Genomic DNA, 16,738 nt, shown 5'->3' on the forward strand with positions numbered 1-16,738 from the left:
AAAAAAAAAGTCAGAAAACCAAGAAAAACAAAGATGCAAGTTTTATTTCAACACTACATTTGATATATGAAAGAGAGAAATAGATGTCAGAAATAAAAGACACAATTACCTGGATTTTTTCCTGTACCTCGGGCATTGGTGCTAAGGAGGGAGTGCTCAGTAAATCACTCAAACCAGCATTTGGATTGTGAGGGATCAATTTATACTGTCCACCTTCTCGTTTCAAATCCAAACCAAAGATATCTGAGAGTAGATCACTCTCCTCTGTTAGAGTCTGCAGATCCGTCAAGTCTTCTGCAGGCAATGCAGCTTCCGTTGGTTTCCTCTCCCCTTCTTCTTCTTCCCCACGCACTTCATCCTGAGTGGGATCTGGCATATTAGCCAACAGTTCAGCCACCTTGATTTTCTTGGCTCCTTCTACTAGGCTTCCTCCAAGCAGCAAACTGCATATGATGCGAAAAAAGCCCCGGACAACGCTACAAGCGAAATGTAGCAAGCCCACCAAAATGCTCCAGTAGGAAGAAAACAAAGCCATGACCATGTCCTTCATGGTCATTTTCTTCACTTTTTTCATTTGTTTCTTTAGACTCTTCATGCTGAGCATTTTCATAAGAGTCATTAAATTATACTTGAGAGCTACTAAAGCTGACTTCATGGTCACGAGAGAGAAGAAACCCATTCTAGGATCTTCTTCCTCAGGATTATCTTTCTCATTCTCCTCTTTATTAGCTGATCTTTCGTTCAGATCTGACTCAGAGATCTGGGCAGCCAGCTGCATTTCAAAGATGGTATCCTCACAGAAGTTAACAAAAAGCTCCATCTTTTCTTTTTCCCCACCTTCATTTACAACATCAAATATAAACTGTCTCTTTGACTCTTTTACCTGAGGTTTTTCCCACTGAGTCCGACTTGACTCGCTTATTTCAAAATAAACTCGTTCAATGCGCTTTGCGCTGCCCATGATTTCTATACGTCCAAGGAAAGGCTGAAAGTAATTCAGCACACTCTCTGAGAGCTCCAGGAAAGTCTGCAAGCGCGTATCGTGGGGCATGTGCTCTGACAGGTTGGTCAGGAGAACAGCGACATTGAAACCAATGTCTTTTGCAGGCTCGTGGAATCGTTTCACAAACTCCTCATAGTCCAAAGTCTCATTCTCATCTGTTTCAGCACATGACAGCAGAAACTCTGTTTCAGACTGAGTGTAGTGCTTATGGCTTTCCATTGCCCTGTGAAAATCCCTCTTCGAAATGATCCCTTTACCGTCAGGGTCATATTCTTTGAATGCATCAGAGGAAGTCAAATCTTTTAATTTTAAGAACATATCAAAAAACTTCAGAATCATCTCCACATTGTTTGACGATTCCACAAGCATGTCGACCATCTGCTTCCCAATAGTTCCATTCACAACATTACCTAGTGGTAATGACAGGATATTAGAGATAATATCAGCAAATATTTTGGCAAAGAAAAGTGTATTATAATGATTAGTGAAGCAATCAAAGAGCAAGAATGATAAATTATTGGATAACACACCACATGAGAAGGCTAGCTATGAAATCTGGAGTCTTTTACTATTAACTCTACCCTAAGACTTGGAAAAAATGTGACAAAGTATTTGCAATTACAGAAAGGAAGAATGAACAAGGCCTGTAGAGAGAGACCATACATTTAATGCAGTACTAAAAGTGGGGTAGCATATTATAAATTTCCCTGTAGTGCAGCACAGACAGATCTAATGTCACTAGTTCACTACTATCTAGATAAGCAGCTCAGTAGGTTCCTTACACAGCACAGCCTACAGTACTAAAAATTTACTGCTTCTCATGAGCCTAAAGCCTGGGGAATCAAAATTTCAGGACCTTCCCTAGATGAATAAAACCCGTTCTTTATGGATAAGATCACTACCAAAATAAATGCAATATATTAAGGTTGTAATAAAAATGACCGACCAATAGTTTCATACCCAGAACTCAGGATTTCAACTTAAATGCAAAAAACCTCTTCATCTAATCCAAAAGATAAGTCAAGTTCACAAAAAAAACCAAAACTTCTGCTAGCTCTGGATTTTATAAAGTCCTGACATTCAGAATTAATATAACCTATGTCAACTACCCGACTTAAATCTCCCATTTACTTTCAGGCCTGAAAGGTCTTCTCACATAAAAGCTCTTCTCTTTTGAGACATAAAAATTAAAAATGCAAAGAAATATAGAGCACTATCTCTCAAATTAAGAAAATTACGAAGGTAAAAACTTTGCTAGAACAACTTCAAAAGAGATTTCACATTTTTCTACCTTCCAGCATAGACAGCAACATGACAACCATATCTTTCTGAAGATCCATTAATTCCTTCAACAGTTCAATTTGACTGGAATCCTAAACAACAAAACAGTATATACATATAAATGATATATTGCTTTCTTTCACATTTATTTATGTGCATGCATATTTCACCTTGTAAAAAGCAGACTTAGAAATAAAGAAGCTAGAAGTGTCAGAAATGGTAATACAGTGAAAATATACTTAATTGCTTAACTCCTCACAGTATATTTACACAATCATCTGTTTAGAAAGAGTGATTTAATAAAGACAAAACCAAACATGATAAAAGATTTAAAGCAATAACTGGGTATGTCAAGGTCACAGATGATGCTTCTGTAATGTTTCCTGTCAGCTAAAATATTTTCACTTTTGGTGTCATCAAGTTTACAGCCAGGGAAAACTGTAAAAACAGCAATAGCAGTAGCACATAGAGCTCAAAGTATAACATGATTCAAAATGAGCAATTGCATTATAGGCCACTGAACTTTTTGGAGGGATAAAGAAAAGCTGAAATAAAATATTAAAATATTTATTAGTAAAGTTCCATTAGTAAATCCTTAGACATGCATTAAATTGGTTTTTTTTTGGCCACCTCTTATCTCATTGGGTTTACCGAGTTTACTGTATCAGTTCCTGGAGTCTGTCTGGATGGAATTATTCAACCCCTTAATTTCTTCCTCAGCAACACACTGCTGTATCACGCCATTGATAACAAACACTTGAGCAATGCTGGACTTCAGTGAGTGGTACAACAAACTCAAGGTACTTTATGGCTGGGGCAGGATGCTTTGCCTTGATAAAGCTTATCTGCTTGGCCTGGAACCCAGTCAGGAGATAAAGCAGTGCAAGCTACCTGTGGTGAGCTACCATTGTGTTGTTTCTTAGTGTTGAATATGCTAAAAGGCTGCTCAGGCTTACCATCTTTAAACACACACCTGTCCCTTTGAAGTCAGGCTCGACAGATAAGCTGCCGAACTGACCTAGAGGCCTATGACTGCCAGCAAATTCTTTCTGCTATAAAAAATCCAGGCCACTTTCATACAGTTAGATTCTTCCACAAACTTGAAGTATATGGCATTTATCCCATGGATTTGGGACATCTCTCCACAGTTACTTCACAAGGACTGAGAGAAAGAGGAAGAAGTACACCACAAAAAGCAGTGTGCTGACATTCATCGACCTCTACATAAGGTTTCTTCTGTTAGCTTGCATATAATTGCTTTAACAGAATTGCTTTCATAAGGAATGCTTTGACATTTAGTGTTATAGTTGACCAGTGGTTTTAGCTTCTATGCTGTGCAGTAAGTAATTCTGGTTAAGATCTGTCTGTTCAATTTTCTTAATTAACTCATCTTTTATAAATTTATTTCCCATCATTAAAACTTGCAGGACATTGATTTAATCACACCTCTGTAATTCCTTAAATTTAAACTTCTAAAAAAATCTGAAGCTAAGGAAGGGTTTACTTTCATTTAAACCCCTTTCTGTGAAGGAGTTAAAAATACACAAAGGTTTTCTTTCTGTTCTTCAGACTCAAATAAAAGATTTTATAATAAACATTGTCTAAAGCACCCACTCCACTATCAACAATGACAATTGGGATCTTGGATTGAAAACTGCATAATTTGGAAATAACAAGATTTCTAATTGATTTGCCCTGTAAGTTTTCATTACAAAACTTTTAACTACAAAAGTTATTTACAACCTGGATTAGCTTTGTTCATTTGGATTGAAATTGTACTTTCTTTTCGTACCTTAGATCCTTAAGAAGTATTACTATTGTTGCTTCCTGGTACAAGATAAAGAATTAAAATGCAAAAAAAGAAAAAAAAATGCCAAACTGCAAAACCCAAACAAAACAGTGATTTAATTTTACTCCTGTTAAAATCTTCCTTCAAATGTTCTCCAAAAGTGTTCTGGAAACCCATGATTGAAAACAAAACCCAAGTATTCAGCCTAGGCAGGTCCCTCCTAGAGACCAAAGCCATATGGCAACTCCTTGTAACTCCACTTAGCCACACTCAACACTTTTGAAAACTAGTATTTCAACAGAATCTGACAAACATATTGATATAATCTTGTAATAAATATAAACAAACAAAAGATCCCCTGTCTATTCTGGTATTTACTTCTATGCTCCATAAAGAGTTTCCAAAAGCCAAAAGCTTGATCTCCAAGCAAGAGAAAGGAACCATCACTATTTATAGTGATGCATTTGGAATGATACACTTGGAGTGTTTCTGTCATCCCAGAGATCATCATGAGTAAGTGCACACTCCTGTTGTGCACAGCTGCTGGGCTATCTTTGAAGAGGCTGAATGAGTATTGTTATTTTCTAGATTCAGTAATCAAAGATGCTGGGAAGCCACTCTGGGCACAGCTGAGACTATAAACTTCTTACTACTGCAAAAGCAAATCTTGCCAATATTTCATAATCCTATTTCATCAGCAGCACATAGCTAGCACATGTTTGCCTTACTGTCAGTAACTATTTAAATACCTCTTTCCAGTTTGCTTTAGTGGAACAGGAAGAAAGTACAATAGCCTTCACCGTGGCCTCCCCAAATACTGACTACTTAAAAATTCTTTAAATAACAAAGATGTTTCAAAACCAGAATGGTATCTACAGGCACTTTTAAATGCACTTCAGGAAAAATTCAATGCATTTATCTTGAAAATCATGTTTGTCTATGATGCCATTTGTGGGAAGAAGACTTCTATGTAGCCATAAAGATTGAGAAGTGTACCTGTAGCCCAACATCCACAAGTGTCAGCAAGCAGCCTACTTTCATCCATAAATTTCCAAAGGCAGGGAGAAAAATAATCTGATCAAGACTACTTCAATTTATGCAAAGAATACTTACATAGACACCTCTGGAGACAAATAATGAAATCTAAAACCTCAGAGACTTAAGAGCTGAATTTCTTAACACTAACACTTTCACAAGCATATGAATTTTTTTTCTAAAAATGTCAAATTATTTTAAAAAATTAGAATCAGCACATTCAATTAAAATGTGTAATTCTTTTAAAAATTTAAGAAGTTGAAAATTGCACTGCTTAAGGATAGGATTCCTCGCACCTTATTTTCACACTCTAAATGTCTCTGCCAGTGCCCTTCACTATTTCTACAGCTTATGAAATGAGTACTCACATCCAAAAGAGATTCACCCATTATAAGGTCTGACTACTCTCTACTAAGAGTGAAAAAGATTTATATGAAAAAGGTTTATAAGACATGTGTTGAACTAAGTTTTAATAATGATGAACCAGGGTTCAGTGCAGGAGCCATCAATGAACATGATGGGTCCTGCATTAAAGGAAACTGCAGAAAATGCTGTGAGAGAATTTGGTATAAAAGACCGGAACTGAGAGTTCTTTATGAATATCAGTGATATACTTTGTTTGCAGATTGAGCTTATCTGCTTTGTACCTGTGGTCAGTGATCCAATTCCAGGCCTGCTATTCACACCTGCTCTAGTTTTGCAAATTTCTCCCTCAATTTTATTGCATTCTGTTATCTCTGGTTTTTATTTTTCCCGCCAACTTGTTATTCATGTCTCAAACATAAATAATGTTTGTTTCTCTTTTACAAAAATGCTAGTGACTTATGAAGGAAAAAGTAAACCAAAAAGATACCTGAGAGAGCTTCATCTGCATGTGGGCAAACACATGAAGGAAACCAACTACAGCATCCCACAGCCTGCTGTGTGCCAGACTTTGCTGATTACCAGTACATGGCCCCTATTATTCAGGCAACATAAAAAAAAAAAGAAAACCAAAGTTTGTTTGCAAGAAATTCAACAAAAACAGGAAGAAATACACATAAGTGCATGGCTTAGGGCTGTCCTCTAGAAACTCCTCTGAAATATTAAATATATCTAGAATTATGTATTTAATAACAACACTGACTGTAAAAAAATAGCCTAATAATTACTCCTAATAACCATTCTGCCTGTTTTAGCCAATATACTAATTCAGACCCCCAAAGTGTGTATCTGTTTGCACCTTCAAACAATAAGTGCTGAAGGCATACAAATCTTCAAGCTGTTTCTTCTTTAGTTCTGTAAATTAGGAAAAACCTTAGAGAAGGTTAATGCAAAATTCACCTAAGGGATTAGAGGATCAGCTTCCTGATTTTTTTCCCCACAGCATATTATAGAGCACAGTGCTAAAAAGTACTTAAAGAAAATTCTAAAGGCTAGTGACAGTTATATACCTATATTTAATTCTTTAGCTTCATACAAAAACAAATGCACTAAAATAATGTTGAAGAACAAATGCATCTACATTATATTTCTATGTTATACCTAGCTACTTAATATCTCCATGCCAAATGTATGACGAATTTTCCTTCAAGTTCATAACATTCTGAGGAAATTAATTTACCTGGATATACTCTGTGAGAGTATTGAAAACTTGTTTTGCAACTTGGATGGCTTTGGAAAAATTTCGTTGTCCTTGTTCATCAATAACATCCTTCCCAGAATAATACCAATAGAAATCACTGATGGACTCCTACATAAAAATCAGTTGTGAGAAGTGTAAAGAGATTCTGTGGCCAAACTGGCTCCAACTGGATATTCATCAATATAAGAAAAAACAAGTATTAGACAGTTCTAGTTCTAGAATTTATTTAGTTTATAAAGGCTTTAAATGAACCACCCAGCGATTCTCAGGTACTACTTCAAGAATTGCAGTTTCATCTCAAGGGAATCAATAGGAAAACAACTTAAATACCCCATAGCAAACCTCAAAATAAAATAAATTAAAATTAGATGACTTTGTATCTGATCTTAGAAACGCTACAACCAGCATTCTGAAAGGGAGTGCTCAGTAGTACTGCCATGCTGCACGCTGTTCATTAAACAATGTCTCTTTATACTGCCTGCTTGACACCTAGTCAATAGTGGGAGCAAATGTTGCTTTGTGTGCATGATTCCTCTCTCCATCTTCCCCAAGGCGAGCTTATTAAATTTTCAACAAAGTAGGCAATGGAATGAAAATCATTGTATTGTCTCCACAACTTCTACAGAGTGCATAAAGATAGAAAGCAATGTTGATAACAGCAGCAGTGTAAACAAAAAAAAAAGAAAAAGAATTTTCAAAGTCTGGAATTCTCAGAGCAAATAAGAATGGCTAAAGGGAACTTAAGTAGATAAATTATTAAAGAGAACCAAACCATAAGATATTATCATGTGCAATGATTTTCAGAAAGAAGACAATTATAGGTAAAAATTATTAACATTTCTAACAAAATATGTTTTCACACCATTCACATGCTGCAATCTGGATACGAAGTAGATTTTTTTCATTAATTTCTATAGTCTTGTGACAATTAAATGTTTTCATATTAAAAGGATTTGAGAGATAGTTAAAATAGATTACTGAAAGGGTTTTTAACACACTGCCTTCTGCAGTTTTTTTTTTCCTTTTGTCTTTTTTTCCTCTTCTTAGAAAATGTGCTATTCTTATGCTTTACTCCACTCCAGCACATGAGCACTCATTGACAGAACAGCCAGTGCTCAGCCTAAATCAGAATATGGATGAAAAAGCAGCTGGCTGAAACTGAACTTGAGCAATACAAACAGCTTCTCATTCACAGGGTAATTTCAGTCAACACCTGGCTACCTATGCTCAGGGACCCACTGAGCTGGCCCATCTCCTGCTGCTCTCCTTGGTTAACAGCTTCTATTGCATTCCTGGGGATAAAGGCTGGAACCAGTCTTTCACATGTATGCTACCTTTCACTCTCTCAGTACAAACAGTTCTTAAAGAACTGCAACCACTAGAGGATTTCAGCCTTTCTCCTCAGCTTGGGCTACAGGGACCAGAATAATTATGATGACAAATAAATGTGCTCCTCTAATAAAACTTGTACAGAAGTCATAGTTTGATCTACTTACTTAGTATATAAATTACTTACCTGAACTCTCAATAAGTAATCCACAGTAGAAATTATAATATTAACAGTTGTGTTGTTACCAGTTTGAGTTCTCAGGTAGTTCTGAAAATCTAAAAATTCAAATAGAAGTTTAATTTAAATTTATTTGAGTTTTGAAACACTTCTGAAAATTAATTCTGATTTACGATGGTCTAGAAAAGTTTAGCTTAGAGACATGGATTGGGTTTTCTTCTCTTTCTTTGGTGTTTTTTTTATTTTTTATTTGGGTTGTTTGTTTGTTTTTGTCAATAAATCATTGTAAGAGTTTTAACATCTTATTGCAGAGATCACATACCAGTAAATTTCTGAAGACAGAACCTTGTCTATTTATTTCACCTGTAAAACCTAACTTGGCCATACTTTAATGTATTTATGACTAGAATTACATGAATATCAATGCAATTATACTTAGAATATATTTAGTTAAATAAAATTAAATCACTTAATTATACAAATCCTGATAATTAAGTCAGAAATATGTCTAATGCCCAAAAAGGAAAAATATCCCTTTTTTTTCTCTCTTTTCATTCCTTAAAATTTTCATTCCTAAAACAGAGAGAACACATGGGAATACTTAATGATTAAAAAACCCTTAAATTATGCATTTTAATGTGTTGTTTTATTTTTTAAAGATATGTTATTTCTTCAAGAAAGGTATAGTGTACTTTGTAACTTCACATAAAATTCAAACTGACATTAGTGGGAAATAGAGTGCACCAGAAAGCAGACACATGCCAAAGGACAATCAATACAACTTCCTCTTACATTTTCCTCTGAATCTTCCAGATGTCTTGAAGTTACAAACCACGGACATTTTCCTATGTAAATTTAACTTTCCTACTAGGTCAGGATCCAAAACTCATTGTTTTGGAAACAATTATCTATAAAATTAGGGCTGTTAAAAAACCCTGACAACCTAATTCCACCTAAAGACTTTCCCTCCATGTACAGTCCAGCAGCTATTCCACCTTTCATAATATTTCATGAAGGCTGCCAAACCTCCAACAATTAAGAGCTTTTATCATCAGTTAGTGTCACCTTGATTTTGCCTGCCCACAAACCTGAATTGTGTCCTTCACAGAGCAACTGAAGGAAGCGGAAGAGGTCACAGGTGAACTCATCATCCTGCATCACCTTTTCTCCTGTAGAAAGGTGGATGGAAGCAGGTTATCACAGTCTGTCAATTAACACCACACAGCCCCTGAAGAAAATCTCCATAATTATTATTAAGAGAGAAGGGGAGAGAAAATTTATAACCACCAATCTATCTGAAGCACCTATGACTTGTGCTTGGCAGATAGTTATTTGGTTATAAAAAATAAAAATTCAATTACAAAACTTAACTTTTGATTTATAAATATGGCAGCATGAGCTTGGCAACATTTTATAAATAATCCCTGATTTATACTCTTTTCTGACTGGGCATGGAGGCTGTGTCACATACAAAGGTTAGGGTTGGATCAATTTTGTTCCCATTCATCACAAAAGAAGGTACTCAAAATACAGAATGAGATTTAATCAAACAATTATGAAAATAAGTCCTCAAATAAACTATTTGATTTTAAAATATTCTAAAACAACCCATGAAATTTACAGCTATATGCACTCTCAAGAACCAGTTAGACTGAAATATTTGAGGATTTATTAACTGTCTGCTGCTGGCACAAAGTAGAAGTGTCTACTTTGATGAAAAAAGGCAATATATATATATAATTAATTAAGACCAAGTGCCAAAATGCTTTATTGAATTAGGCCCTTCAGGTAATTTCTTGGTAAACAACTAATATACAAATGAATAAAGCTATAAACCTTTTTTTTTTCCCTCCACAGGAAACAGTATACTAAAAAGCCCTCAATTAACACATCATCATTTCAAGTATATCAATACATACAGTTAACTTCGTACAGGGACATGTGAAGAGGAGAAATAGCCACCCAGGAAAACAATCACAACTGAGGAAAACACAGAACAGCTTATAAAATGAAACAAGGACAATACTAGAGGTATTAAAGCAATAAGGGCCACCTATCAAACGTAAGAAAATTTCCATATAGAACCTTGGGGAAGTATTTTGACTATGTATGGAAAGGTGGAAGTCACAAAAACTTCTACTATTTAACAATATACATAATTTGAATATATAACAAGCACTATTTGTAAACAAGAAAAGGAGAGATATAAAAATGTAAGCAAACTGCAAAACAGTTTGAAAGAATTTCTCTTTGAGGGGATATAATTTAGGCTCTACAAAGACAGGACCTTTAGGGTGGGAATAGGAGACCAGAAAAGTGAGTAAAAGCATTAAAATTAAAAAAAAAAAAAGATACCTCAGTTAAATTAACAATTACTTCCATGCTGTTCGACTGGTAGATAATTCTAATTACAATATCCACATTTACAGATTACTATGTTATTATAATTAGATCATCACTGTTTGGGCTAGATTTGGCCATGATCAAGTTAATTTTCTTCATACTAGCTAGCTGAAATGTAAACAACATTTAGTGCAATTTGGAGTAAAAATAGACATGATCAGAAGTTTAATTTTACATAAAGTCATAAGCAATTATAATTTCAACCTGATGGATTTTTCAGTCTGCAGACTGAGTTTTAAAGTGAGAATCTTCAGTACACTAGGAATAGAAATCAAAAGCATTTTGAAAACTAATATGAATGTTTTAAAGTACAAAATTTCACACTCGTCTGTTGCCCTCAAGACAAAGTTTGGTATTTAGGGTATGTATCCCTAAGGCATACGCCAACCAAATTTCTTGTACCATAGAGAAAGATAAGATGCTTTCCTCCTAACTCTAGATATGTACTTAGGGCAGTCACGAAAAACACCCAATTGTTTCTCCAAGAATGAGTTAAATACTTTGAATGTCATTTTGTGACATTTTTCTCCACTGGAAATATAACTATCAGGCACACAGTTTTTCAGTCACAGGAGACTGAAAGCCCTTTCAGCTAATTAAACAATGGAAAATAAATTACTATTTCTGTCAGTGCTGATGAACATATACATGCAATATAGGCCCAAGCAGGTAAAAAGCAGGAGGTGGCTGGGCTCCTAGAAGAATATTATTCACTGTTACACACAGGTTCAGTCCTGCAAGAGTTTCATATGCTGCTGGCCAAATGCCATAGTAGAGAAGATTTCTCAGGGTTAGCTACTTTCTTCTTTTCCATTCAACTGAACTCCTGTCCCACTTAAAATGATATGTGGGGTCATATGCTTTGTTGAACTAGGCGCAAAAATAAGAATTACAGAAAGCCAAATATTTGGTGAAACCTCTATCACACATGTAATGCTTGTAACTTGACTGCTGAGATGGCAATGACTTTATAAAATAACTCATCAGGAAACTTGCTTGGAAAAATCAAGCCCATGAAAAGCCCAATCATCTATTTCTTGTGTATTAAGGCACCGCTGAATCAAAGCCATTTGTAGGAATAAGACTACAGAATAAGTTACAGTTTAATATTTTTGACCTCTATTTTCCTTGCTCTCTTAGGAAGTAAGATATTCCAGAACAAGAAGGAAAACAAGTCTCAAGTTAAAATGTTTTACAGATCCTGGGTTTTAGTACAATTACTGGACTTCAGGAATTTTTATTAAATAAATTCCATTCTTATTATTGGGAGGGCCTGGAAAGGTCTTTGGAATTGCTCCGCTGTAAATAAATCACAACATGAACACATTTACTGCAAAAATGGAATAAAAAATGTAAAAGTGAAAACCAGGATATTGTAAATCTTACTGCGGCCAGGTGGTTTGAGATGGGCTTTTTTTTGCTTCATTTTAAATTATGTAAAAATATTTTTAAAAGTAACAGGCATTTCAGCTTTTGTGCAATGATGCACCTAACACCTTCTGATTTTTAAAATATCCTGATTTTCACTTTTACATTTTTTATGTCTGATCAAAATCAGACAAGAACCAATGTTGGTACGGTCAGGAATTTTCATTTTCAGATTGTACTTACTGACTACAAGTGGTATCTCACTGGCAACTACAGAAGTGAAATGGAGATCCATCTCTTTCTATAAAATTCAGGAGAGCAACCTTTGCTGCTGTGCACACAAATTCATGCCAGTTCACACAAAGATTTGCAAAGAATGTACTTAGAAACATACACACTACATATACAATGATTAAGGTTGTTATGAAAAAACATTCTTTAATTTTTGTTGATTTAGGTATATTCTGGCAAATATTTGCTTAGATGTTAAAATGCTGCCATTGCTCATGCTGTAGGTAAATGGTATGGCTGTACACACAAAGGCTTTAAGCCTGCAGCTTATGCAAAACTGGCAGTTTGTGTTTGTGATATACAGGAACAGAGGTATCATGTGCAGGAAACAAAAATAAATGTCAATGAAAAATTAAATACATGGTTTCTTTTTCATTGAAAGTGCATGTGTCAAAGTCCAATGATTCTCCCCCTCTTTCTCGATTTTATTTTCTAAATCCCCAGTGGAAAAGATCTGGCTTCTATTGCTACTCAGAAACATGGGTTCAACAGTACATACTGCAGAAATATAAAAATACTTTCAGCTTTCAAATGGGAACAAGACTTTTTTATGATGGCTGTTAAGATCAAATCTGCCCCATAATAAAGCAAGTGAATTTATTCTTATCACAAGATCCAGACAGTACTGGGTTGGATTGTGAATGCTGCATGCCTGTGACATCTCAACAATCTAATTCAAGTAAGAAATACACTTGTTTCCTCAGTGAGTGGAATTCTCTGAAGGTATTTAAGTCCCCTTTTAAATGCAAACACTGATTCAAATACAGTTTTATGAAGGTGAAAAACATCTCTCCAATGCAGGCTCCAGTGGATTACACAGAATTTAAGCATCTACTTAAAGTGTGACTAGGTTGGTGAAGGCCAAAAGCATATTTTATTAGTTCCACATTATTAATGGCTGAAAATAGCCCTGATGTGAAAACCCACAGTACAGCTAGTTTTTATGTCACATGTACCTCTCAGATTGGTAAAAGTCTTTTAAGAGACACTATCTCACTCTAAAATTGTATTTTATTAACATAAGACTTCTGTGAACTTACAGAGAAATTGAAGAAAGGCATGATAAAATATTAAAAAATTAAACATTAAAAAAGAGCTTTCCTGAAAAAGGGGGAAAAGAAGCAAAATAATCTAAGTATAAACATAACAAACATCTTAAGTTTTGTACTTCATGGACAACTCTCTCCAAAAGACAAAAACATTGCACTTTCAAGACTTTTGTGACTCACAGTGAAATGGCAAGTAGTATGAGTGTTAAATGAAAAAACATTGCAAAATAGTAAGTATTGTCTTTGATTTTGAACCCCCCTTTTTGGAAAAGGAAACAGAACAATCAAAACAAAATACATACAGAAGAAACAACATTGAGTACGCCACAAAAACAAGTAAAAAACACATTTGCTAAAGAACCATCAATGTTGTTACCAGTGGGGGTTCCAGGGTTTGGAAAGGGAAGGTAGTACCAGTCAGAGGAATATCAGGACAAGGCACTTACGATGTGGACAGCACAAAGAAACAATTGGAACAGAGCAATAAATTTCACATCCATGTTGACTCAATAAAGGGCTTTCTATCTATTGCTAAGGTTGGCATGGGACCAGAAACAAGAACTGCACATGAGGAAAGGTTGACTTTATTCCCATAAGTTTCAACTGTTTTTCTTTGACTTTGGGAATAATAGTTTTGGGCTTTTAGGCTGCAAAGCCAATGACAATTACTCATGAATGTGCTTCTGCAGCCGATTCAGATGAAATGAAAAACAGGCTAAAATGCACATTTTACATCCCATCATTTCCTTGGGAATCAATAAAATTATCTTTAATTGAGGATCAATTAAATATTCATAGAATAAGCATCTTTGTCAGAAAAACAAAACTAATAAAAACCAGTGTGAAAATCTTTCTCATCTTTGGTACTTCCTTTGCAGTATTTACAGATGGTTATTCACAGGATGGCAAGCATAAGAGCTCAGATATCCTATAAAATCTAGGATACTTTGAAACTGTTCACTACAGGAGTTTCCCCACAGAAACACTGGCTTGGCTTTCTTAATGCTATCAGGTATTAATACCAGTACCTCTACAGCTCTTGTGTAAACTACTTCTCAATTAACTGAAAAAGGTGTGCTTCATGTTATAAAAAAATATTACTATTTAAAGGCAGCATATTATCAACAATTATGTAACTTTGAAAGGGAAAAATACAGTATTTTTTGGCTGGATTTGGCTTTCTTTTGTCTTGAATTTTCAGTTGCTGGATATTAATACGTAGGAAAAGATGGTATTTGCAAATATTATCCCTTAGGGCCAAGAAATCTTTGACGCAGTGATTACTGTATCTTGACACTGCTACTGCTCACTAACAAGGAAAACAAACAAAAAAAATTATCCTAATCACTGTGGAGAATTTTGTTAAGTTGCCAAATAGAAAATTTCCACTGAGAAAACAAATAAAACACCAGATCATCCTCCTCCCCAACATTTGGCTAATGAAAAGACATCTGCTGTGTTGGAGTTCATTGTTTCTGCTGACTGGTATACACATTTTGTATTGCAAATTCTCTTTTCACATGGTGACACGAACATTTCATGGCAACTGCTCCTACAAAGCTCTTCCTTTACTTGAAGTAAGGAAATTTTGAGGTATAGCACCCATAACACACCAAGTAGCTTCCAGAATAAGGAAGAGTCGCCTGTAAACAGCACTGATTCCTCTAAATGAGCAATGCACCACCTCTTTCTTGTATCAACTCCTGACTGCATTAGATAAACCTAGCCAGTGGCAAGTCCTCTCCTCACTAACCACCCTCAAATCCTCACTGGATCCACCACTGATTTCCTGTGCTTGCACAAATCAGTGCAGCAATAAAGCCACATTCAATACACAACAAAAAGGCTACAGGAGGACTAAAGCACAAGGCTTTGTGTATGTATATTTTACTATTTTTTCCTTTTAACATTCATCCATTTAAAATATTTGGCTCACCAAAATGAAAACAAATAAAAAAGAACAGGAAAGAAAAGTATAAAAAAGCTTGTTGCTCTTACATCTACTGTGTCAGTCACTGTGCAAATCCTGAGAAGGAGAGGAAGACCAAAATGGGAAGTTTTGACATGTAAACCAAGAATTTTAGGATGAAAAATTGTAATATTAACAGAAAAAATCACACTAGTTTAGCAGTATTACAGGGAAAAATCTACTGATATTCAGGAGCTGTACAATGCTGACACAAAGCTAAGAGCAGGGAAAATAAGGAATAGGCAGTTGTTTTTAATAATTACCACGCTCATGGGTGATGACTGAGGAAGGGAGGACAGGACAATTAGTTCAAAGAAAAAGAAACAGGAAAAAAAAGAAAAAAAGGTGAGAATTTGTTTTAGGAAATACAAAATATAGTTAGTATTGGTTTTGCCAAAATTAGTTCTGTACTAAAAGAGAAACATCAAATAAACAGAAAAGAAAAAAAATCCCTCAAATGAGGAAGGACAAAAATACTCTTAACATCAGTAGAGTCAATTATGCAGCATTTAAAGATTCATTTATATATTTGCATGCAAAAACCAGTCATTTCTAGAAACAGAGGCAGAGGTCAAAAGAATAATGAGCCAATATCTTGAGAGTCCATTTCAGAATCCAACATTTTGAGTGAGTTTAGTTATGTAATAGTAGAAATGTTGTCCAAAGTAAAAAAAAGTTGTGCAGAATAATCTTCAGTAAAACATGAGAGTAATATCCAAAAATTATACGCCAGATAGCTGTACCAGTGCACAATTTGCCATCTTGTAACCGAATTTTATCTACATGGGTTTGCTTTTTTATCACTCATATAAGTCTAGAAAGATTTAATCTATAATTTAAACTGTGAGAGCATTTTTGGAGAAGCACAATGTTTGACTGGCCTTGAAGTCATTCAGGCAAATGTAATAGTTAATGAAAAATCATTATTTAAGCAGTTGAATATTAAAGAAATAGGCCGCATAAAAGACCTACAGGCACAAGGGACAATGAGATATGCAGTGTTGCTGATATGAATTATGATCCCTCAAATGCAATAGGGATTATAGAGTCAAGCTTTTTTACCTTGCTTTTAATATAAAAACATGTTAAAAGGTTAGGTCACTGTAGGATTTAAACATAAAAATGCACTGTAAAAAATTCTGAAGATAAGGGGAGAAAATGTGCTTTGGTAGCTCTATTAAGAACGCAAGAATGAACTTAATGTACCCAGACAATCACAGTAAAGGAGTAGTAGAATTTACTATCAAGCAGAAGAAAGAAATTGACAGTGAAGTAACACCAAGGGTGGAAAGCCAAATTGGTTCAAAGTCAAAAGCAGAGTGAAAACTTTGCAATATTTCCCCAAAGACAAATAGAAAAAAAATTATTTCAAAGGAAAAGCTTTTCCCAGACTTTTTTCCACAGAGCAGATAGATTTCC

The 16,738-nt window shown here is 35.0% G+C and overlaps 1 protein-coding gene across 6 annotated transcripts in view; it reads right to left on the reverse strand.

The window, feature by feature from the left end:
• Positions 1 to 16,738, reverse strand: part of RYR2 (ryanodine receptor 2) — a 377,699-nt gene that overhangs the window by 24,797 nt on the left and 336,164 nt on the right. For all 6 annotated transcript variants that reach the window (XM_084203478.1, XM_084203479.1, XM_084203477.1 and 3 more), the window contains 6 exons: positions 9,328 to 9,408; positions 8,249 to 8,337; positions 6,712 to 6,840; positions 5,962 to 6,066; positions 2,295 to 2,376; positions 110 to 1,413 (listed from right to left, as the gene is read on the reverse strand). In XM_084203478.1, coding sequence (XP_084059604.1) covers positions 110 to 1,413; positions 2,295 to 2,376; positions 5,962 to 6,066; positions 6,712 to 6,840; positions 8,249 to 8,337; positions 9,328 to 9,408 — 1,790 coding nt within the window. The remainder of the gene's footprint in view (positions 1 to 109; positions 1,414 to 2,294; positions 2,377 to 5,961; positions 6,067 to 6,711; positions 6,841 to 8,248; positions 8,338 to 9,327; positions 9,409 to 16,738) is intronic.

This window comes from Fringilla coelebs (genome assembly GCF_963513975.1).
Source record: "Fringilla coelebs genome assembly, chromosome: 3".
Classification (NCBI taxonomy): Eukaryota; Metazoa; Chordata; class Aves; order Passeriformes; family Fringillidae; genus Fringilla; species Fringilla coelebs.